Source organism: Myxine glutinosa, chromosome 4, assembly GCF_964187855.1.
Source record: "Myxine glutinosa chromosome 4, kmMyxGlut1.1, whole genome shotgun sequence".
Lineage (NCBI taxonomy): Eukaryota > Metazoa > Chordata > Myxini > Myxiniformes > Myxinidae > Myxine > Myxine glutinosa.
The window spans coordinates 105,089,970-105,116,426 of NC_136264.1; the positions used below are offsets into that span (position 1 = coordinate 105,089,970).

The window sequence follows — 26,457 nt, forward strand, 5'->3', positions numbered from 1 at the left end:
TTGTTAGCTCTTATATGAGTCTCGACTTAGTATACAAAAACAAAATCATGGAAAGATTGGCTTTTAAAACAGGCATCTTAATGATTAAATGTGGGACACAAATTTTTGTTCCAGCAAATTAATTATTAGCTTTCCAACGGGACTATATTTATTACTCTATGACAGAAAGAACTCTTTGGAATAAAGTGTGACCCATGGAGAGACAGACGTTTCTCGTTTTAGTAATATACACCTGTTATCTTATGTTATCTTCGTAATATACACCTGTTGCATATCTCGGATTAACCTTTGCTTGATGCTAATAACTTGGTTTCCCCCATGTCACTGTTAAAAATTGTAAATTTGTTTTACTTTTAAAATCTTGAGAGATTATTTAATTACAATAACTGCGCTTTATGATGCAAATCCAGCAACATGTGGTCCAGAAGAGAAAATCAAATAATGCAAATGCATTAGGCAGAAACACAAATATATGGAATGTAGAACAATTTTTCAATTCAACAAGACATCTAAACTATCTATCTACAGCAAACAGGACCAATTTTCTATTACCAAGAAAGCAATGGAAAAATACATTTATATTTAGAATTAACTTGAAAGGCAGAATAAAAATGAGGCGAAGATAGAAATATTACTTGAAGAAAGGCAGAGATTGAGGTGATTGGAAGTAAATAAGTTGATGACACACTTTGGAACGAATGAAGAATAGTAAAATAATTTTTCCACATCGTTATCTTGTTATTAGTGACTGGTTCGATACAGCAACGATACAGTTCGATACAGGTGTGAGCAGCAACGAAGGCTGGAAAGGGTGGAAATGCGAATGGTTCGATGGATGTGCGGAGTATCGTTGAGAGAGAGGAAGACAAATGATGAATTGCGAAAGATGATGGGAATATTGCCTGTGATTGATGCTGTGAAGAGGAACAGGCTGAGATGGTTTGGTCATGTGTTGAGGAAGGATGAAAGTGACTGGTTGAGAAGAGTGATGGAAATTGATGTAGAAGGAAGCAGAGGACGGGGAAGACCGAGAAAGACTTGGCTAAAGATGGTGGAAGAAGAAATGCGGGCAAGGGGGTTAACAAGGAGAGATACAGAAAATAGGGCAAAATGGAGAAGATTGTCATGGGGACCGCAAGGCTAACCCCCGCTCTAGCAGGAAAAATGAATGGCCTTAAAATGCATGTTGTTGTTGTTGTTGTTGTTGTTGTTGTTATCTTGTTATTCCTTGTTCCAGATGCAAGAAAGAAAGAAGAGAAGAAGAAGCGAGGTGGAATAGAGTTTCAAAGAGCTAGTCGCCAGACCTGCTTGATGACGTGTAACATGGAGGATCCTCCATTCCATGGCTTCGTCCATTTCTTCAGGCAGTTGAGGCTTGCCATGCTGTGCCATTTTCGGTCTTCGAGTTTTTGGTCGAACGCCATACTGAGAAGGAGGACACTATCATAGATGTAGCGGCTACTCACCTGTAAGGGGAAAAAATGTATTGAATCTTATAGCAGTGACAACCTGTCAGGCTGATGGATCATTTTTGCCTTACTGATGGCATTGTGATGTATAAAAGTTTAGGTCATGTCTTCAGGAAATAAGAAGTCTCTGTTTTACCCAATTTCCCTGCATATGGCTCAAAACCAAATATTAGGGTTTAAATTAACAAAAAAAGGTTTCAACAAGATTTGTGTAAAATAATAACTATTGCATCAATTTGGCAGAAATATTAATGACGTCACCTTCTTCAGAGAAAGTGTGCAGGTTGTGAATCCTACTCATGATTAATTCATGCCTTTCTCTTTTGAGTGGCTGATTGCAGTGCAATGCAGGTGCTGTGTGGTGGGTTGACCTTAGGGACAGAGTACGCAGCATCCTGTGGGTTGCATAGCTGGGGAGAGATGTGGTGTCGATTGCGTATGCAATGTTGTGAAGGCTGTTGTGGTACAGGAAAGGCTTGGCGCAACACAGTAATACGGCCAACTGCAGCCAATGCCAGATCCTGTATTTCAGCCGAACTCACTTCCTGTCCAAGGAGGTAAACATGGTGGTGTGAAGTAACACCCAGAATATCTGTTAGCAAGTTACTAATTATTTAATGACAATGGAAATTATATATATATATATATATATATATATATATATATGTGCAGCGTCTGTCCTGTGTTGTCCTGTGTTGTGTTGTCTTGTCACTGAACTACTTTCTCAAACTTTTGCGAAATCCTACCAAACTTCTGGTATGCACATATCTATCCCGTCGGTATTGAGTGAAGGGTAGTTTTTTGAAAAAATTTCCAAATTTTTTATTTTTATTTTTTGGAATTTTTTGGGGAATTTTTTTTTTCAACTTCAATTGTTTATAAAAGGTGATATCACGTATATTACTAACACATTTGTACAAAATAATTGTTTGAATTATGATTGGTTTAAACCATGACAAAACGGCAACTCGGGTACAGTCATTCATCTATATATCTACACATCTGGGCAGTGTCTGTGTTGTCACTTAACGACTCCCTCAAACTTTTGTTTCCGTGGTTGTGAAGTGTTTTTAATAACGTTGTGGTGGTTTTGAATCATGTGGTGGTGAGGTATTTTGAATTATGTGGTGGTGAGGTGTTTTTAAATCACATGGTGGCGAGGTGTTTTTAAATCACATGGTAGTGAGGTGTTTTGAATTACGTGGTGGTGAGGTATTTATAATTACGTGGTGGTGACGTGTTTTTAATTATGTGGTGGTGAGGTGTTTTGAATTAGTTGGTGATGAGGTGTTTTGAATTACGTGGTGGTGAGGTATTTTGAATTATGTGGTGATGAGGTGTTTTGAATTACGTGGTGGTGAGGTGTTTTGAATTACTTGGTGGTGAGGTGTTTTTAAATGACGTGGTGGTGAGGTGTTTTTAAATGACGTGGTGGTGAGGTGTAATCGTCCCAAACTTCCAGTCTGCACCTACCCCTCCCCTATGTATGTGCTGAGGGGTTCCTTCTTGAAAAAAAAAATTTCAACCTAAATCTTCAACCTAAATTGCCGATAAAAATGTAATATCACAAACACAACAAATACATTTGTGCAAAATAATTGTTTGTATTATGATTGGTGTAAATCATGACAACACAGCAACTCAGGTACAGTCATTATCCTCAGCTAAAATAAGCCCGTTCCACAGTAACGACGCTTGCCAAGCTAGTATATATATATACAGACTTGGTATTTAATATGGAATTTTTTTTTTGTGGGGGTGAACTTCCTTTTCAAGATGACTTAGAACCAAAAGTTCATTGGAATTATGTTGAAATTATTCTAGATTTTGTTAATGTGACCTTTAAAAGAAACAAAACACACATTTGACATTTCGAAGCAAATAAATCGATCCTTGAAAGTGATGTAAACTGATATTGAACTCAATTCACGGACAGTACTGTGTTAAACTTCTGTACGTTTTCAGGAAGTATCTCTTTATTTTGCATATTAGCCAAAAAAAATTTAAACAAAAGCTAAATTATGACTGGGATTACGGACAGTAAAATTACAGTTCAGTACTTCGTGTAACCCCCACGAGCATTCAGAGCACGTACACGTCGAGGCATGCTGTTCACGAGATTTGCCAAGGTTTGGACAGGAATCGCTTGCCATGCAGTGACAATAGTCTGCTGCAATTCACGCACAGAGGTCGGCTGCTGGTCCAAGTTGTCGATGTGACGCGTTAATTCTGCCCACAAGTTCTCTATCGGATTCATATCCGGGGACATGGCAGGCCACTCCATATGCTCTACACCACGGTCAGCATGAAAGTGTTGGATCATGCGAGCACGATGAGGCCGTGCATTGTCATCTTGGAAGGCAAAGTTTCCTCGAAAGGCTGCACGAGCAAATGGAAGCAATGTTTCTTCCAGAATGACCCTGTACTTGAACTGGTTCAGGTTTCCATTCAGAACAACCAGGTCAATTTTGCCCCCTGCATGAAAAGCAGCCCAAATGGTCACCCCACCACCTCCAGCTTGGACTCTTGGCACAATACAATCTTCGTTGTGGGCTTCATGCACTTGTCTGCGCACTCGGATGCGGCCATCTTGACGATAGACCAGAAATCTAGACTCGTCACTGAAGATCACGTGATTCCAGTGTCCTGGCTGCCATTGACGATGCTCTCTGGCCCACTGCAATCGGCACTGGCGGTGTTGTCTGGTCAGGCGTGGCTTTCTCAGGGGACGCTTGGACTGATAGCCTGCTTGAACCAGTCGTTGGTTGACTAGCCTTCTGGATACAGGCACATTTGTCAGTTGCTGCCACTCAGCCCTAAGCCGATTAGCTGACTTGGTACGGCCATTGCAGACTAACCGGTGCAGCTGGCGATCATCTCTCCTTGTGGTTCTGCGTGGACGTCCTGGCCTCGGTATTGGAGGAGGGACACCCCTCTGAGCATTTCGTTTCAGGATATTTGACACCTGACCTTGAGTGATGCCATACTGCCGAGCAATAGCACGCTATTTCATGCTAGAATTTCGTAAAGCCACCACTCCATGACAAACAGCATTGTCAAGTTGACGGACCATCTCCAGAGGAAGCGGCAATAACTTTTGTAGACGTGCAGCAGTTGTTTTCCACTAATACAGAACGCAACAACCCTTATATACCCGATTGTGAAGCCAATCGTCAAATGTACCTGTCCTTACATTTTGTCACGCCACCTGTGATATAATCCTGTTATTGACTTCTTGCTGCGAAAGACAATCAGTGACATGGTTCTTTCAACAAAGACATCACCGAAGGGTAAAAGAAACTCACCAGACTGATATACTGAGTTCAGAAAGTAAACCCAAGTCAAGAAAAAAAAAAATTCCATATTAAATGCCAAGTATGTATATGTATATATATATATACATATATATATATACACAAAGAATTAAGTTAAGCACCCCCCCCGTTTTTTTACAACCTCGCACATTACAAGTTTGTTGTCGTCAAAACAGTGTAATATACCCATGATATTGCTATATTTTCTGGAGAAGTGATATTATGGTCACATAAAAACATAACAATCATGCCGTTTTCAATATTTTATTCTGAATAATTTAAGGTGAAATTTTTTGGGAATTTTAGGCATATTTTCACCTCAATTTAAGTATGGAGCTATAGGTCCATCACGGACAGTGTGGATGACGTTTATGTTTTCTAACGTACAGTCATTGTTCTGAGAAGACCTCTAGCGATCTTTGCGTCAATAACGTGTGTAGGACCCACGTGATCGGATCACTGACTCAACCCTACGTCTCATAGACCCTGTAAGCCGTCGTATGCGTTGCTGTGGCAGGTTGTTCCATTCCCGATGTAATGCACGTTCCAATTCATCCAGATTGGCTATTGGAGGGACCATCTTCGCAACCTTAGAATATATGCCAATGTATACATATACACAAAGAATATATATTAGGGGGTGCTTAACTTAATTCTTTGTGTAGGGGTGCTTAACTTAATTCTTTGTGTATATATATATATATATATATATATATATATATATATATATATATATATATTGTTACGGACGCGGTTTCGATGTTACTTTGGGCCGAGCGGATGGTCCACCGCGACCGTTACAGGATCCCCGATTGGCCCGACTCCCCCAACGTTGACCAGATCGCACCACAGATATTCAATTTGGAAACCTCTAAAGCGACCGAAAGAGAAGGAAGAGAGAAGAAGACAGAGTACGGAGGAATAACAGGATTTATTATACACACAAGCAAAAAGAAGGAGCGATCAAAGTTATTTACAAGCAATGGATGGAAGAAGCAGTCACACAGTGAATCGTTAGCTTATACTAGTCAATTTACTTAACCCCAGGACAACGATTAGGACAGACGACGTTCACACTTACACGGGGGATATTGCAGGCAGGTATGGCTTGAGGATGGATGGTTGTTTTTGGGAGGCAATGGAGGGTCCAGCGTGGATTGCTGCCTGGCGCGTCCTTTTCGTGGCCTGCGGCCCCTTAGCTGCCCCCTTAGCTGCAGCGCAGCTGGTCGCACGATGGCTCGCACACACCTGCTCGTTCAGGCGTCTTCCTTCTCCCCAGCAACAACGAGGGACAGCAAGCAAGATGACGGGGTCAGAGCAAGAGCACGGGCAAGAGGAGCAAGAGCAAGCCAGTGGAGTGCGTCCCGCGGCGACTTATATTCGTTTTCTCACCGAACCTTCGCGCACTTTCTCGGGGGTTCCCGCGCCGCCCTCTCTTAGCCAAACCCCTTGTTCTGGGTTGGATGAGCGGGGCCGACTTACTCCTCCCCCCTATGACGAGGGGGGCAACCCGTCTTCTCTAGCCACTCCCCTTGTTCGTAATGGCCGCAAATGGCGAAAACCGGTCAGCAGCTGCAGGTACTGCGCCGTCACGTTGCACAGCAGTTCAGTACTGCAATAAACGTTTGCTGTGAAAGCTCAAGTGAGGGAATCCCTGGCACTTGAGCTGCCATGGATCATCGGAGGGGCCTACGCTTTATTTCGTTTGATGCAATGCAGAGTCAATCTAGTGGGAAACACATATTTAGCCTACATAGAATAAGGAAATAAACTATTTAAAAAGATATATCGTGGCCTGTGTGTAAGTTTCATGGAATTAACTAGGAGGACAGCTGCGACCATTATTTACATTACGAGGGTGTTACACACAACAACACCATACTTTTCACATTCGTTACACTTTCTCCAAAATTGTTACACTTCTCAAAACCGTTACACTTCTCAAATTCGTTACACTTCTCAAATTCGTTACACTGCACCCTCCTTTCTTCAGGCCCCTCTCAGGCCTACAAAACTTTAACTTAGTGTGACACGTAGGTGTAATTCCCTCTGCAATTAACCTGACCCTGAGTGTGACAATCTTAAAACACAAATAAGTATGTCCCCCTATTGCATTGCACCCTGTCTAACAGACTCAAGCCCACAGCTAACCGAATTACGGAATTGTTCTCAAACTATACATTTACGGTGGGGAGCATTATTTACAGTGACGTTATTTCTTATTTACAACGCAACCGAGGACCTGTGTTTTTTTTTTCTTTTTAGGGAACAAGAAAAAGAAATTCCTGTTGGGAGGGAGGAGACAACACGCATTGCATCGATGCACCAGTACCAATACCACCAAAGCACCCAAAAGCACCACAAAGCACCAAGAACACCACAAAGCACCAAAAGCACCACAAGCACCAAAAGCACCACCCGGTGCACAGTCACCACGGTTCATAATAAACACAACAAAACAACTGGTGGTGGTCTTCTCTTTCTCTGCTGGGCCGATGTTCTTCCTGACGTCTTCTGGCTTCATGCGGCCTACTTGGAAATAATAAAAAGCACAACTTGTGTTCATTTTTATTTAGGGCCTCAGGGGCCAACTAAGGGTGGTCCACCTGTTTGGCATAGGTGCCGCCTTACCGAGGTCCGCAAGCAAGATTCCCTGGCCACTATGGCCGGTCTCCAACAGAGGTGCCCTGCCCCAGAACCTGGGGTCCATCAAGTGGTACTTGGCCGCAGAACAGCGGTCCATAAAGTGGTACATCAACGCAATGCATGCTGGTTCTGAGAATCTCGTGCGCACAATGGCCATCTCACGCACGCTCCCCTCAGCACCCAATGGCGCACAGGTCCTCAAGTGGGAGACAAAAGGGGGGAAGACAAATGAGCGAGGGGTAAGGTCACAAGGGTACACGTCCATAAAGGCAATGCAGGGTGAAGTGCGTACGGAGAGCGAAGTGAGAAAAACTCGTCCCTACCATACGTCACCCCCCCCCCCCCCCTGTCACCTACACTACCCTTGCCCTTACCCCATATTTACAAGAATTTACACCTTTACAAATTCGTCACTACGTCTTGTCTTCCCCATCTTTCCCTTCTACACCAAATTCGTCTCCAATCCCTCTACTTCAAAATTTGCCATCACCAATTCATCATCAATCCTCATAAGGAGGGAGAGATGGAATTACGCACAATGCCACACCCACGTCATGATGCGTCTCACAATCCAAACATTTGCATCATAAAAAATACTCAAAACATGGCATGGTGTGGAGGTACGTCATCTTTACTTCAGGTGAGTGCATGTAGATGGTGCGAGGAGACTTCAATCCTAACTATCCTCTAAATGACTAACACCCTTTACACTACCCGGGGTCTTTCCCTGCCAATCCATTGGCCACTTACTCTATGGGTTCTAACAACCAATTCCCATTGACCAAACTGTGGTGCTTCTCAATTTGGGGTCTCACTCCCCCGATTCATCTCCCGGTGCCCTTGCACAATTTCTGGGCTGTGACGTGTAGCTCTCCCAGCAGGTCTACCCACCTGCACACCTCCACCACTGTAGTTGCCACCCGAGCTTTCCTAGCTCCTCACCCTAACCTAACTAACTGGGGAAGACCCCTCCTGGCTCTGTCACCCCACTCGGTGCCCTCTGGCACTGGGCTACCCGGGTCCGTCCTCCGGATCCTCGGGCCCCATCCACAACAACTACTACCGGCTCCCAGAGCCCACCTGCGGCCTCACCTGGCCGACATCCTCACAGTGGTGGAGTGCCCAAACCAACTACACACACTAACAGGCTACACGCCCAGCCATTTCCACAACACTAATGCACCCATCCAAACATCATTCGTCCACTCGCACCACAGATGCCAATATCCAACCACAATTTACCTATACCCTCTACCTAACACTTACACTACCCGCCCCGGGTATTCGTGATGGGGGTCCATCCTTCCCCCATTCACACCTTCGCACCATCCACTCCACTCCATAGTTTCCACCATACTCACTGCACGACCATCCATCCCAATATGCCATATATCCCATGCCATTTATTCCACACAACCATTCTCCATACCTGTTGTTGCACACCTGTGCACTCACACCTGGTGCCACCTGCACCCTCCTTTCTTCCTGGACCATTTGGTCAACACAACACGCAATCACCACTACTCCCTCATACACTGCTCCATACACCTGTTCAGTTGCACACCTGTGCAATCACACCTGTTCAATCACACCTGTTCAATCCTCAAACACACGGCATCATCTCATCTAACTACTCCCCTCTGAAACTTGCGCTTCCCAGTCGTCCCTTTAAACTATTGCGCTCCCACGTCATTATCATCCACTCTACTCTACTCTACCTGCGTCCCCACTACAGGTGTCATTGTCACTAACTAATCTTAACGTTACCTAATGTCATCTTCGCTAGATCCCTACACACAATATCCTAACCCACCCGGGCTAGTTTTCACTGCCATCAACCCCATAATCTAGTGCTCCTTTGCCCCCCCCCCCCCCCCCTGTGAGGGATGGTGGATTTGCCATCCCACCACATCGGGGAGGTCCTACTATCAATTTCGCTCGTCCAAATCCAACAAATCAAAAATTTTCTATTTACTGCCAATTCTATTCACTTTTCTAAATTTTGGATCAAAACCACTATCACTATTATCATCATCCGTCTACTTATTAGATCCTCTCGGTGCGCCAATTCCCTTCTAAAGCTCGGCTTCGTACAGCCGAGCAATGAATGCGGGTTGTTTTGTGCCAGCGGCTGGATACGTCCCGCATTCGGGGCAGGGACGGGGGCTTACCCGGGCCGAGATCCCACGCACCACCTCGGCGTGGAGCCATCCAATGTCCCGATCTCGACCTGCCGGCACGTCTCAACAAAAAGTGGTCGCCATGACGACCCTTCCTATCGAGCTGCCCGCTCCGCCTAGTGGAGCACGGACGCGGCCGTTCCAAGCGAGGCCCAGCGTGGATCGCGTACGGCGGTCCTTTCGAACCCGCCGTGGCTCGGATCCCCGCTGGTTCTCACGGCACGCGAAGCCCGGCACACACCGAGGGCCCGATTCGGCTATAAGTCGCTCTAACCGCTAACCCGGTTACCGTCGATGCCTCACCTGCATGCTTACACGCATACGCTACCCTTTTCTTGCTCATACCTCCAGCTGTTCCCATGCTCCTCGTACCTTTCCTTACACACCTCGGTACACTCATTCCGCTCACAGACTTAGTCACACGCCTGACCACCGAACACCTTGGCACACATTCGTCGCTCGCACACCTCACCAACACACCTCTTCGCGCCCCCTCCTCGGTCACCTCCTCTGTGACAACCACAGGTGTGCTCTCACTCGCACACCCAACCACGTGCCTCACGACCAACTCAAGTGTGCATTCCCACACACGCTCTACCATTCCAGGTGTGCATCCTTCCATGCCAGGTGTACATCCTCGCTCACCTGTCACATCTAACTCACGCTCCGTGCCACTCTCACTACTCTCACCACCACTCTTGACAACGCACTCTTTCCTCATGCACCTGTCCGTTACACACCTTTCTCGCGCACACTCTCCCGTTACACCCTCTGTAACACTCACCACAGGCGTGCATTCCCCCTTACTCTTGACAGCGCACTCTTTCCCCGTGCACCTGTCCGTTACACACCTTTCTCGCGCATCCTCTTGCGCACACTCTTTCATTACTTCCTCCGTAACACTTACCACACCGCGCTTCCATGTACCCCCTCGCACACGCGCTACGACCGACTCACTCTCGACAGCACACTCACTGGTCGGCGCGCACTATTTCCTCACACACACCCATGGTCGGACATTCTCGCACACCTCGTTTTTCGCACACCAGTCCTGTCGCACACTTCACCAACGGCCTTTCACGAACACCCGGATCCAAACAAATCCCCAAGCCGACTGAAGCTTTCCTCACATCATATACTTTGCCGAATATTTCGTCACTCACCTTGGCACCTCGTCTCCGCACCTCTTTTGCCACCTGCAAACTCTTTATTTGGTTAGTGAGCAGCACATCATGGGTTGAGCACCGACCTTGTACATATTCCATTACTTCCTCCTTTATCTCCCTCTTAGTTTCTGTCCGTCCCTTCTTAATTTCACTCACCTCTTCTTCCACTTCCTCTAATTTTTGCTTCACCTCTTTTATTTCCCGGTGCGTCTCCTCAAATTCGTCCTCTAAGGCTACCTTGACCGTCTCTATGTGCATCCTCACCTGCCGGTCCTTTGTCTCCATTACCTCTGTCACCTCGTCCAACCTCATTGTCAGTCCCTCACGTACCATCTGACATTGCCTCTGTGTCGCTATTAAGTCATTTTTAATTTCTTTTTGTGTCGCCTTTAACCCTCCTAGTACCGCAGTGTTCCTTTGAACCTGCTCCACTAACTCCGTCTGTCCCTCCGTCAGCTGTTCCACCTCCTCCGTCAGGTCCTCTATGCCCCCTTGTAACTTTGCCGTATTATTCCTCACCTCTTTCTCCATACGCTTCTCACCTCGCTTTACCTCCTCGCGTAGCCCCGAAACCTCCTCACTTACACCTCGTCGTATCCCCTCTTTCATCTCCTCCATCTCTTTTGTAGATGCCACCCTCATCTGTCCCAATTCATCCCTCTGAGCATCCAGTTTACTTTCTAACCCGATCTGCACCTCCTCTATCTGGTTCCCCATTCGTTTGATTTCCCTGGCAGATTGTTCCCCTATTTCCCGCACTTTGTCCTCCATCCTATTTTCTAACCCCATTAACCCATTTTTCACCTCTTTTATCCCGTTGTCTAACCCCTCAAATTTCTTGTCTAATCCTTCAAATTTCTTGTCTAATCCCTCACCGGTACCCCTCGCTTCGTCCCTCATTACCCCCAATTGCTCACTCTGAGCCCTCGCTTCGTCCCTCATTGCCCCCATCATTCTGCTTTCCATTTTCTCACTATCAGCCCTCCTTCTGTCTTCCATTTGTTCCATACTGTCGTTTTTTTTCTGCATTTCCACCATGAATTGGGCCATGAAGGCTTGCATTTGGACCGCGCTCATTGGTTCCGCGGCCGTGGCCCCCTCAACCACGTGCGCGAGAGCGCCATTTTGTGCGCCTGATACCCCCTCAACCACATCCTCCATATACATTTCCCCGAGGTCCTAGGTTACCCCTAACCCGTCTATCTCCCCCACCGACATCCGATCGCCTTGATTGTCCATGGCGCAATCTCAAAATTCGGGTTTTATAAAACAAAATTTCGGCAGCACGTAATTTTGACCAAAAATTTTTTTTCCTACACGTTTCAAAAATTTGGTTCGGGCCTCGAATCCCACTCCTCGACACCAATTGTTACGGACGCGGTTTAGATGTTACTTTGGGCCGAGCGGATGGTCCACCGCGACCGTTACAGGATCCCCGATTGGCCCGACTCCCCCAACGTTGACCAGATCGCACCACAGATATTCAATTTGGAAACCTCTAAAGCGACCGAAAGAGAAGGAAGAGAGAAGAAGACAGAGTACGGAGGAATAACAGGATTTATTATACACACAAGCAAAAAGAAGGAGCGATCAAAGTTATTTACAAGCAATGGATGGAAGAAGCAGTCACACAGTGAATCGTTAGCTTATACTAGTCAATTTACTTAACCCCAGGACAACGATTAGGACAGACGACGTTCACACTTACACGGGGGATATTGCAGGCAGGTATGGCTTGAGGATGGATGGTTGTTTTTGGGAGGCAATGGAGGGTCCAGCGTGGATTGCTGCCTGGCGCGTCCTTTTCGTGGCCTGCGGCCCCTTAGCTGCCCCCTTAGCTGCAGTGCAGCTGGTCGCACGATGGCTCGCACACACCTGCTCGTTCAGGTGTCTTCCTTCTCCCCAGCAACAACGAGGGACAGCAAGCAAGATGACGGGGTCAGAGCAAGAGCACGGGCAAGAGGAGCAAGAGCAAGCCAGTGGAGTGCGTCCCGCGGCGACTTATATTCGTTTTCTCACCGAACCTTCGCGCACTTTCTCGGGGGTTCCCGCTCCGCCCTCTCTTAGCCAAACCCCTTGTTCTGGGTTGGATGAGCGGGGCCGACTTACTCCTCCCCTCTATGACGAGGGGGGCGACCCGTCTTCTCTAGCCACTCCCCTTGTTCGTAATGGCCACAAATGGCGAAAAATGGCGAAAACCGGTCAGCAGCTGCAGGTAAGGCGCCGTCACGTTGCACAGCAGTTCAGTACTGCAATAAACGTTTGCTGTGAAAGCTCAAGTGGGGGAATCCCTGGCACTTGAGCTGCCATGGATCATCGGAGGGGCCTACGCTTTATTTCGTTTGATGCAATGCAGAGTCAATCTAGTGGGAAACACATATTTAGCCTACATAGAATAAGGAAATAAACTATTTAAAAAGATATATCGTGGCCTGTGTGCAAGTTTCATGGAATTAACTAGGAGGACGGCTGCGACCATTATTTACATTACGAGGGTGTTACACACAACAACACCATACTTTTCACATTCGTTACACTTTCTCCAAAATTGTTACACTTCTCAAAACCGTTACACTTCTCAAATTCGTTACACTTCTCAAATTCGTTACAATATATATATATATATATATATATATATATATATATATATATATATATATATATATATATATATATATATATATAACACAATGTGTGGTTGTGTGTTTGTACAGATGTTTGTGCCCCTTCATAATGGTAGGTTTTCAAGGCCGATCTTTAAACACAAATGTGTGTTTACTACGGTCTATTTTTGAGGATAAAACGAAGTCAAAAAACATTTTCCATTAAAGCGTAATTATGTCTCTTCTATTGGAAATATAGACGGTGCCTTGCAAACCGAGCCTCAAGGGCGGTGTACAAATTTTGTTTTTCTTTAAATAAAAAATACAAGGCACAGGGAGGTGAAATTCGTTGCAGGTGATGTGCAATGGTTATAGAGTAAAACGAATGTTCATTTACATCCATATTATGCCTCATAAATAAAGAAGATATAAGCACACCTGACACTAGGCCGAGGCTTCAGACTTTGGCACGCTCACGAAGCTGCACCGTCGAATAAATTGTTCCAAGCCGCCATATTTGACAGGCTTTTTACTTGTGTATATTGAATGAAATGATGAATGGTCGTTTTAAGGCCATTTTCCCCCACTAGAGCAGGGGTTAGCCTTGTGGGCCCCATGACAATCATCATGGTTCCCTGTTTGAGGCAATGTTTTATGGCCGGATGCCCTTCCTGGTACCAACCCTTAGTCACCTCTTACAATGCGCAGGGATACGGTGTACCTATTCTAAATTGGGATACACACCAGGATCATTCATACCAGCAAGCTGGTACTCAATTTGCCGACCTCGGAAGGATGGCAGGCCGAGTCAACCCCCCTGGCGTTAACCCAGCGATCGACCGGGATTTGAACTCAGGATTCTAGGTATCCTAAGCCTGTACCCTGACCGCTAAGCCAACACTATTTACTAGTATATATTATAAACAATTATTTATTATTTTATTATTAATATCAGTATACACCACATACCTTTAGGACATACACACGGGAGAGATAGGTGCATACCAGAAGTTTGGTACGATTTCACAAAAGTTTGAGGGAGTAGTCGAAAAACACCGAGTAGGGTAGAGTAGTCGAGTCGAGGCGAGGGAGTAGTTGAAAGTCGTCTTCTTCAAGTAATGCATTGTTCCAAATTCTCAAAATAAATATTAGTGGTTTAAAAAATGGAGTCTTGTAATTTTTTTTGGAAGAAAAGCTCTTCCAAGAGCCTGCTGCGCCCGATGACAAAAGCAAAGGCAGACAGATGTATGAATAATAAATAAATAAAAGAACAAAACAAACAAACATAAACAAGCAAAGTGAAGCTCTACATAATTGGTATCATACTAACTACATCATTTACATTTTCTTTCTCCATTCAAAATGAAGTACACATTGTATCATATTCAGGGCAACACAGTAAAGTGAAGGCCAAAATGAAAAAAATACTCCTGCATCACAGAGAAGAAATCACAAAAAGCTGCGCTGTTTGGCTTTGCGTTATGAGTCGGGCTGGTTTAGAGCTTGCTGTGAAGGCAAGGGTGTCGGGTTGGGATATTTTATGACTTTGGTCATGAGCCTCAGACGAATCCTGTCATCATATTGATGACAAAAAAAGCCGAGGCAAAGTAAAAAAAAAATCATCCAAGCTCTCATCAAATGGAGCGCGAACGGCAGCATCACTCTGAGTAACCGTCGCGTCAGCTTCTGCTCAAATGAGCCGGGATGTTAGAAATGGCACGGGCTCTCGTCTGCGACCATGTACGATGTCTTCGGAGCTCGTGTGCCATAAGTAACACACATACACACACACACACACACACACAAACAAACACACACACACAAGCACACACACACAAGCACACACACACAAGCAAGCACACACACACAAGCACACACACACAAGCACACACACACACACACACACACACACACACACACACACACAAACACACACACACACACACAAACACACATACAAGCACACACAAACACAAACACACACAAGCACACACACACAAACACACACATACACATACACAAACACACACGAGAACACACACACACACAAACACACACACACACAAGCACACACACACAAGCACACACACAAACACACACACATACACACACACACACAAACACACAAACACACACACACACACAAACAAACACACACACACACAAGCACACACACACACACACACACACAAACAAACACACACAAACACACACATACAAGCACACACAAACACGCACACAAGCACACACACACACAAACACATGAACACACACACACGCACACACACACACAAACACATGAACACACACACACACACACACACACAAACACACACACACACATACACAAACACACACGAGAACACACACACACACACACACACACACACACACACACACCCACACACACAAACACATGAACACACACACACACAAGCACACACACACAAACAAACACACACACACAAACACACACACACACACACAAACACACATACAAGCACACACACAAACACACACACACGCACACAAGCACACACACACAAACACACACACATACACATACACAAACACACACGAGAACACACACACACACACACACACACAAACACATGAACACACACACACACACACACACACACACACAATGAGATATCTCGTATGCACCAAAGTGAAAAATAATCATCCAGACTCTGAATCTGTTTTTATTTCAATGCCACATGTGGCGATTAAACATAAAAGGTACATCTCCAGAATGTGAAAAATCAGCCAATACAATGGGACATTATTCTTATCTTTCCCACCATCATTTGGCTTTTCCCCTAATTAAAAACAAACATACAAATAAATGGCTAACGAATCGTTTTTTTAAAATACACAACTCAATATTGAGCCATCCCCAATTTTATTACACTTTGTAAATTATTTCCTAATAGCCTGCCATGAGCAACGATCGACGTGCAATGTTGTTTCTAATGACGGAGTGTATTTCAAAGCCACACAGCACTGTGTGAAGCCATCGGGCAATGCACCGCAGGCCGCAAACAGGGCCAGAGGCTGTCGACTTTTCGCCCCACAACGCGGCCTGGCTCCGCACCACCAAGCGTGGAGAATAGGCATGGGCAAATTGGGTTTTTGCTCGAGTGATGCCGTTAATCCTCCATTATCCAAGCGAAGAAAAAAACATCCATTCTCCCACAATGTATTGATTGCGTCTATCTTACCAGTTGCCTGGAGTGATAGTAAAAATCATATCTCAGTTAAGATGGCATAAGCATATAATGTTTCTATCAAACGAACGTTTTCATCTGATTTTCACTCAAATACTCTACTTAAAAAGTTTGGTGCAGAAAAGACTAATAGTCAGCTTCAGCATGAATAACCAGATTCCACATGGTTATTCTAAGTATTATACAAACTGGCGGGCACTCCTACCCTAGGGCTGGAAGCAGTGGCGTACCTAAGGTATGGCAGGTATGGCACGTGCCCTGGGTGCCACTTGAAGGGGGGCGCCACTAAGCAGTTTCTATTAAAGTCAGACAAGCCATCCTCGGATAGTGAAAAAAGAATTTTCTTCAGATGTATGATCTGTCTTTGATTAATCATGGGTGAGCAGCACGAGGATGGCTCGATTGTTAAACCACTTATATAAATTATTAGGTAAAAATACAGTGCTGGGAGCTACTTGACCACATACCTCACAGTACCACTGCTCAGTGCCAACTGGCAGTAAGACCATTCTCCTGCGCAAACTCCGGAAGTAGTCTAGAATTTTGTGCAAAATCTGTGAAATTTAATGTTCTTATTAAAAGTGCCATTTCCTTATTTCAGAGCATTGTGCAAGAAGACCATGAAACGTTTCTTCACGAGGAAGAAGGAAAGTGGAGCTGAAGGACGGAAGAGACGAAAGTTGGAGATGGAGGAAGCCAAGAAGTCCAGCAAGTTCTTCATGCCCTTCTTTGAAAAGCCCGGAACAAGTTGTTCGACACGTTCCATGGAGTCGCCTGCACCTGCTACAAGTTTGTTAGAATCCGAAAGTGGATCAAGTACAAATGCGTCACAAGCCGAGGAGGAAGTCAAGTCAGATAAATCCGAGTATGACAAGATTAAAAGTGAGGCTGCCAGAGAGAACATGGACATGACAGGAGGGGAAGACGATGGTGGTGGTGGTGATGTTGAGTTTATTGATGAGATTTTACCTGACGAGATTGAACCTGACGACACTGAACCTAGTGGAACTGGATGGTGTCGAAGAGCCTCGAACTGTCATACCAGAAGTGATTGAACAGCATGACATTGGACTTCTGAAGTTCGACAAGGATACTGGAAAAGCAATTCTGCCTGACGCGTTGAGAACAGAAATAATAAAGCTGGGTTCGAAGTATTTCCAGAACAGTGAGGGGCCTTTCCTACCAACAAATAACCGCTCAATGAACAAAACTTGGTTCAAGAGGAAATTGGGAAATGGTCATGGTGAGGAATTGACTCGCTCATGGCTGGTCTATTCCCCTTCTAAAAAGTCTGCATTTTGTATCTACTGTCTTCTCTATTCCCGTTCCCGGTCAGACCATCAATCCTCATTGGAGCAGGAAAGTGGATTCAACCAGTGGAAAGCACCTGAAAGGATTAGTGTTCATGAAAATGCTAAGAATCATCGGGAGTGCTTCACACAGTGGAAAGAAATGGAAAGGAATTCAGCTGAAAACAGAGGAGTTATTGACGCGGAACTTCAGTCACAGATTGAGAAGGAAAAGCAGAAGTGGGGTGATGTCTTGACGAGAATCCTTCACTGCATAAAATTCCTTGCGACTCAGAACCTGGCTTTGCGAGGACACAGGGAGTCACTTCAGCTGGACGATGACTCCAATGTGGGAAATTTCCTTGGCTTACTGAAACTACTGGCCATCTTTGACCCTGTCATGAATGAACACCTCACTTGTGTGGAAAATAATCCTGGATCCACGTCTTATCTTTCACCGGGTGTCCAGAACGAATTCATCCACATGATGGCATCCACTGTTCGCCAGAGTTTATTGAGAAGCATTCGTAAAGCCAAGTACTATGGTCTCATGTTCAACTCGACTCCTGATCAGGCACACCGTGAGCAGATGTCAGAAGTAGTGAGGTACGTGGAAGTTGATTTTGAGAGGAAAACAGTCCGTGTTAGAGAGTCCTTCCTTGGTTTTATCCAGATGAGCCAGAAGTATGCTGAGAGCTTGGTTGAAGACATCTTGAAACAGCTAGCGAAGGACGAAATGGAGCTACAAGATTGTCGGTCACAGTGCTATGACAACGCTGCTGCGATGGCTGGACACAGAAGTGGTGTTCATCAAAGAATAAGTGAAAAAACCAACCTGGCAGTGTTTGTGAATTGCGACAATCACTCACTGAACTTGGTGGGTGTACATGCAGCCAAGCAGGATACAATGGTGGTCACGTTTTTTTGGAACCATCGAAGCTCTCCACGTGTTCTTCTCTGTTCAACACAGCGCTGGGAAAACTCAAAAACGCCGTGCCTGTAGTTGTTAAGTCGGAGCCCGAAACCAGGTGGAGTGAAAGGACAGAAGCAGTGAAGCCTGTCAACAAGTACCTTGAGGAGATACTTCAAGTTCTCCAGGACATGATAGACAATGAAAACGAGACCAGTGAAACAAGAAGTGACGCAAGGCAGCTGTATAACCGCATGTTGAGTTACGATTTTCTGACTTTGCTAAGATTTTGGAACAAAGTACTCATTCGCATTGACCGTATTCAAAAGAGGCTGCAGGATCCTAGCATGAACTTCCACGATGCTGCCCTGGATTTGAAAGCCCTCCGAGATCATTTTGATGATGAAAGAGAAGTGTTGGTCAGTGAGTCACTCGAAGAAGGACTCGGTCTCTGTCAATAATGGAATATTGAAGTCGAAAGACGTCAGAGACGAAAGAAACGAATGGCTGATGAGAACTCGAGAGACGCTGGGTTAACAGCCAAGGAGGAAATGGAAAGAGTCATGAAGAGAACACTCGACCATCTTCACAGAGAAATGGATGAAAGGTTCGCTCGTTTGCATGACACTGACGCCAAGTTTGGGTTCCTTGTCGATGTCGAGGGACTGTGTTACGGCGCCGACAGTAACGACCTAAAGAAGAAGTGCGAAAATTTGGGTGAATTGTACAGCTCTGATGTTGATGGACAGCAGCTATATGAAGAAATTTTGGATTGCAGAATGTTGCTATCAAGTCGGGCTAACATGAAAATATCAAGACCTGAAGAGCTTCTCGAATTAATTGTTCAGTATGGAGATGAGAGCGTCTTCCCCATTCTTCGCATTGCTATTCAGATAATGCTAACCATCGCAGTTTCCATCGCCAGCTGTGAGGATCATTCAGCAAGTTAAAACTAATACTTTCGTATTTGAGAGCCTCCATGGGTCAAGGCAGACTTAGAGTACCTACATAAAGAGTAGCGACATAGGGGGACCAGAAATTTAGGGTCACGTGACTCCAGGTGCCATTTTGTTTCACACGCGATCGCGTATCAATCAACGCCGTACGCAGCTTAAAACGAATTAGTACTGAAAGTTTGGTGATCAAAAAATCTGACAAAATGACGGGATGTTGCGCCTTTGGATGCAGCAATAAATCGGAGAATGGGTCCAAGATGTATAGGTTCCCTGCAAATGCACAAAGACGGAAAGTATGGGAGAACAAAGTGAGCAGAGTGGGATGGAAACCAACTTCGTCATCGTGTTTGTGCGAGGTAAGCAGTGGTGATATCGGTCCCATGTATTAATATTGGCGTATGTATCGGTTCGCACGAAAAGGGAGGAGCTTAATCGTATGACGTCATGAAAAAACGCGATGACGCAGCCTCGCAGAACAAGAGCGGAATCTCCATACAGTTCCAGGGGTGTGTGTGTGTGTGTGTATATGTGTGTGTATGTGTATATGTGTGTGGGTGTATATGTGTGTATATGTGTACGTGTGTGTGTGTGTGTGTGTGTGTGTGTGTGTGTGTGTGTGTGCGCACGTGCATATGTGTGTGTGTGTGTGTGTGTGTGTGTGTGTGTGTGTGCATGCATATGTGTGTGTGTGTGTGCATGCATATATGTGTGTGTGTGTATATATATGTCTGTGTGTGTGTATGTGTATATGTGTGTGTGTGTGTGTGTGTATATGTGTGTATGTGTATATGTGTGTATTTGTATTATTTAATTATTTACCAAGAAGACAATATCTTTTTTTTTCTCTTCATTTTGCTTATAAAACTCAATAAGACATACTCGATATAATAGTACATTATTTCCAAAAACCCTATTTTTAATCATATTACCCTCAGTCATAAAATGATTTTGCCATGACAATATGTGATCTACCATTGCCTCGACTAAGAATTTTACTTTTCTCGAGCAAACGAACTTGGGGCACCACCTTATGGACCACTTGTTTGTGGCCGAGCACCACCATGGACCCCAATGTTTTGGGGCATGACCCCTTTGTTGGGAGGGGCCAAGGGCCTTGCTCACGGACCACGGTAACGTGGCACCTATGCCCAACAGGTGGACCACAATAGTCGGCCCCTGTTGGCCATAAATAACAAAACGGTCAGACAATTTTCAATTTACAAAACAACTGACAAACGTTTTACATTTTGAACATGCGTAACGGTAAGACGTCCTTAACTCAGAATGTCCAGCCACCAAATTATTATTTGCAAATACTTATTTCAATATTATGAAACCCCCACTAGAACTGTCTTGTTGCTAATGCACTTGTTCCATGATTGAATAATATTTTTTGTCCGTGACATGTCATGAAATGACAGAAAATAATCAAGGTTTCATCAACATACTGGTATGACAACAATTAAGTACAAATTAATTTGTCGACAGACATCGAGAATTATTTCCTTATAATTATTTATATTTTTATTCAAATTGCTTTTGTCTTTGTAACTTTTGCAGCCGAGGCTGACTTACATTACCAATTACAACTAAGTTGAAAACCTGCCAAAAAAAAATGTAAATCTAAGCAGAGTCACTTCACTGAGTAAAGAGTAAAAAGGCAAAACAATGATCAAAACAGTTTTCCTCCTAATCTGATGTCTTTTGTTACAGTATGACAGTAATTCATGTGCCATTTATTGAACTTGAAGCCGTTGTTGAGCTTGATGTCGCTCTTCCATATCAGAAGTTCAACTTCAATATTCTCCTGAGCTAGTGATTTGAAGAGGAGTGACAACCACCTTTGAAGAGGAGTGACAAATGCATTGATATTTGTTGGTACCATTACCCAGCACCAGATGCACAAGTCTTTCCTATACAAAAACACACATACACACAAGCACACAGAGAGAGAGAGAGAGAGAGAGAGAGAGAGAGAGAGGGAGAGAGAGAGAGAGGGAGAGAGAGAGAGAGAGAGAGAGTAAGATGTGAGAGAGTGAGAGAGAGAGAGTGAGAGAGAGACAGAGAGAGAGAGAGACTGACTGACTGACTGTTTCTTCCTTTTATTACAAGAGTACAAAAAATCAGTTATGTTCAGTCACAAAGAAACAACACACAATAAAATGGTCTCAAGGAAAAGTTATTATCAAATCATCATCATCAAGTGTGCATATGACATCATTAAAAACCCACTTTTCTTTAAAACATGTTAAATTCTTGTTCATTTTAAAAAACCGGTACTCTAGCTTTAATCTTGCATTTACAAGAGCCTTAAGGGTGAGCAGCACATCATGTGACGAATCAGAAGCGTTTCCCATTTTTTTCTTCCTGGATTTGTAAATTGCAAACTTGGCCTGACCAATTAAAAATTCATTAAAACCACATTTCTAAGGGAGGACGGTCCTAAAACACCATAAATAAAAACATTGTGATTGAAGAGGGAACCAAGCTTCACAAAGCGTTCCTGAAGGAATGTAAAAAGAGGTTGCAATCGTTCACACTCAAGGTATATATGCGGTAGGGTTTCAATGGATGCACAGAAAGGGCATAGATTAGAGTTAGCAGTAGAAAACCGGTTCAGTAAAACATTATAAGGTAAAATCCAGTGTACAAGTTTCCATTGAATATCTCCAACATACTTTGGAGTAGGCAAGAGATAAAAACTTCGCCAATTGGGGCAATTGGGGGGTATTGGGGGTAAAAAAAACCGCCATCGAAGCCTCGGGTGCTCAGAAAATGTTTTTGCGTATAAAATTTTAACGTACGCGTTGCACAAAGTTTTCTTTGGAAAGGCGGGAAGGGATAATGCAGTATCATCAGGGCTGTTCAGGCCAGGGGACAGATTAAGTGGCGGGCTGAAGACTAGGAGTTTGGGGAAGTCACCCGCTCTTTCCTCGGTGGAAGGGCCAAGTTCCTCGCAGGTATTACGATACGTTGTGGATATCCCTTGAAGGAACCGAGAGATGATCCTGACAGATTTTATTCCGGTTTTTTGTGCCACAGCGGCAGCACTCAACCAGCAGCTCCCAGACTCTGTCATGAGGTCTTTCACTCGCAGCAGCTTGGCATCAACAAAACGTTGAACGAGTCCCCTATTATTCAAGCTGTTTTCTAGGAAGGGGTTGTAGCATAGGGGCTCATTCAACAACATTTCCATGTTGTATGTTGCCATTTCACGGGAAAAGGACAGGGCTTGCCAGGCGTTCATCACCCCTTGGTAAAAGGTGGGCAGCAAGGATGAATCGATTTGATGAGGGTTCATCAAGAAAGGTTCTCGGCAATAACCCAGCTTGCATGTAAGCTGCAATATGCAGTTAGCCAGAGGCCTCCAGAGTAGGGCTTCATCTCCATATACAAGTTGGCACACGATATGAAGCCGGAAGACCATAATCCGGCTGCGGATATCAATAAGACCTTGGCCACCTTCAGTGAGTGGTAAGTATGCCACGGGCGGTTGGAGCCAGTGTTTCCCGCTCCATAAAAAGTCGACAATGCTCTTTTGCAGTGTAATAAGGCTCCCGGGCGGTTGTAGGCATATCATCTTATGCCATAGCATAGAGGCGACAAGATTGTTAATGACGAGAGTTCTTCCGCGGTATGAAAGTTGAGAAAGAAGTCCTTTCCGGCGGGCCAGTTTTGCCATTACCTTGTCTGGTAATCCCACCCAGTTCTGCTGCTCAAAGGTGTTGTCTCCTAGGAAAATACCGAGGTATTTAATGCCACTTTACTGCCAGTTCACTCCTCCTGGTAGGACAATTGGCGGGCAATCTCCAGGTCCTATCCAAAGGGCTTCACTCTTCTTCCAGTTTACCTGGCCTGAACAAGCCTGACAATATGTCTTTAGTGCCTGAGCCACCACAGTGACGTCAGCACTATTTTTTATATAAATACAGACATCATCTGCATAGGCAGAGACTTTTAGCGGTGTGGTAAGAATTGATCCAGTGAAGCCAGAAATGTGCGTACGTAATTGGAGCAGAAGAGGTTCGATGGCAAGAGAGTATAAAAGTCCAGATAGCGGGCAACCTTGCCGTACTCCCCATTGTACAGCAATGGGGCTACACAATACTTGATTAATTTTAAGAACACTGGATATATTACAATACAAAAGTTTAACGTACGAGATAAAAATAGGTCCAAACCCAAAATTCTCTAAAACTCAAAAAAGGTACATGTGGTCAATACAGTCAAAGGCTTTTCCTTGGTCAATGAAAAACAGACCAACATTCATATTAAAATTGTTACAAAACCGAATGGTATCGCGGATAAGAAAGATATTATTAAAAATAGTACGTCCAGGAATACAAAAGGATTGATGTTCTCCTATTAGTACATTCATAAAAGGTTTCATTCGATTAGACAAGGCTTTGGCTAAAATTTTATAATCCGTACATAAAACAGAAATAGGACGCCAGTTCTCTATAAGTTGAGTGTCCGCTTTCTTAGGAATTAAGGTGGTGACTGCTCTCCGGCAACTCTACGGCAGTTGTCCGTCCTCTAAACATTCATTCAATACCCGCAGTAGGTGAGGTCCAATGGCGTCCCAAAAAACCTGGAAAAATTCGCTAGTCAGCCCATCCAGTCCAGGGGCTTTATCAGGTTCCAAGGCCTTCAAGGCAGCGGTGAGCTCAGGTAACCTAAGAGGATCCTCCAACTGCTGCTTCTGATCCTCTGCCAATGTTGGAAGGTTAGAAACAAGTTCCGATATTGCATCCTGGTTAATGTCATGCCGCATAAACCGTTGTTTAAAATGTTTCCGGGCGCATTCCCTGATTCTGCCATCTTCATAAAGGAGTTCCCCATCATGGAGCAAGCGTGTAATCATTGACGAAGAGGCCCCCCTTTTAAGGCTGAAGAAGAATTTGGTTGGAGCATCAAGGTCGTGTATGTACCTCATCTTCAGGCGCAATAAAGCATTTTGTGCTCGCCTTTCAGATATGGAATTCAGTAAGGCCGTTTTTCCATGAATTTGTTGCCTCATTTCCTGGTAGCTCACACTTGCAGTTCCCTGAAGCTGTTCCTGTAATTCCAGGATTTCATCTTCAAGTAAGGTTGTGGTTTTTCTTTCCTCTTGAACACCATACGCACGATATTGTTGGCAGAACAGTCTGATGTGCGTTTCGGCATTATCCCACCATTGTCTGAGGTTTGAGAAATTCCCTTGGGAGGCAACTAGGATATTCCAAATTTCTGGAAAAATGTCCTTAAAGGTACTATCATCAAGTAAATTGTTATTAAATTTCCAAAAAGCACTCTTGTGTTTCGGGCAGGGGGCAGAAATTTTGAGAAATGTTGCGCTGTGGTCCGAGAATCCTGATGGGCAAATTTGGGATGACAGAACGAGGCGTTCAAGTGGAGGATTAATATAAAACTTGTCCAAGCGAGCAAGTACAATATTATCCTGAATGCATCGACACCATGTGTATTGCCTGATTGATGGGTGCTGTACCCGCCATATATCTGTCAAATTCATTTGTTTTAAAAATTTGGTGAGAGAGATTGTGGAGGCAGGATGGGGCTCTGCACTGTTCCTGTCTAGTTGGGGTTGGAGGGTGCAATTAAAATCTCCACCAATACAAACATGATTGTCTTGGGTTTTTAGGGCGTTTTGGCTGTCGAGGGACGTTAGGTGTGTCCCAAGGTCATTACAAAAAATTCGCCGAGCTACAGGCGTACTTGGGGCATAGATATTAAAAATAGTATAGAATTTTCCACAGTAGTGGAATTCTAGGGATGCTAGGGATCCCTTGTGTATTTCGTCGAATTTAAGCGATGAAGGCGAAAAGGAGGGGCTAAGAATTATTGCGACACCGCCTTTACGGGAGTCACCGTTACTAAAAAAGGACAGGCCAGGGAAGAGCCTACACCACTCTGCGACACAGCAGTCGTTGGCATGGGTCTCTTGTAAGAGGGCAATGTCAACTTTCTTCTGTAATAAAAAATCCCTTACTTGAACTTTACGGACAGAGCTACATCCTCCGTTAATATTCAAGCTACAAATGGAAAAACTCATTACAGCTACAAGGAGGAGTGACCACCACTCAATTTTTTGATAGCAGTTCATTCTTAGCTTTTTGCAACCACTTCTTTAAACGGTGACGTTGGGAGGAATTGAAATTAAAAACGTGGGGCCGTTTTACCATCAATCTAGCGGAATGTATAAAATCAGGTAGCTCCGGAAAAAAAGGTTTCTATAACAACATTCCTTTTTCGGAATGTGTCCTTAAGAAACCTTTTTATCTCGGAGGGATGGATTGGAGGGGTTTCTTCTTCCTTAAGGCTACCACATTCACTAACAGAGTCATCTATATCAGATGGCTCAGATGGTGTGTCACACTGGTTTTCATCATTTATCTCCTCACCGTCATCACATCCCTCCACGTTATCGGATGGGGCATAGTCCATAGAGGGAGGGGATGGGGAGGGAGAGAAATGAGCCATCTTCAGGGGAGGGGGGGGGGGAGGGGGGGGGGTACTAATTTTTGCGGTTCAACCATATCAGTTTCTAGGTCAGTAGACAAGGGCGAGGATTCATCCACATCTATGTCCTCCAATACAGAGAAACGCTTTTCTGTGACGAGGGACAAATCTAGGGCAGAGAGGAGGGGCTGTCGGTTTTCAGTTGTAGGTTTTTTAAAGAGATGACCGTTTTCAT

The 26,457-nt window shown here is 44.6% G+C and overlaps 1 protein-coding gene across 1 annotated transcript in view; it reads right to left on the reverse strand.

Moving 5' to 3' along the window:
• LOC137425938 (glutamate receptor ionotropic, delta-1-like) overlaps window positions 1–26,457 on the reverse strand; it is a 396,968-nt gene that overhangs the window by 169,690 nt on the left and 200,821 nt on the right. Inside the window, exons 4-5 of the mRNA XM_078776249.1 lie at window positions 1,841–2,014; window positions 1,305–1,466 (exon numbers count right to left, since the gene is read on the reverse strand). Of these exons, the coding sequence (XP_078632375.1) occupies window positions 1,305–1,466; window positions 1,841–2,014 (336 nt within the window). The remainder of the gene's footprint in view (window positions 1–1,304; window positions 1,467–1,840; window positions 2,015–26,457) is intronic.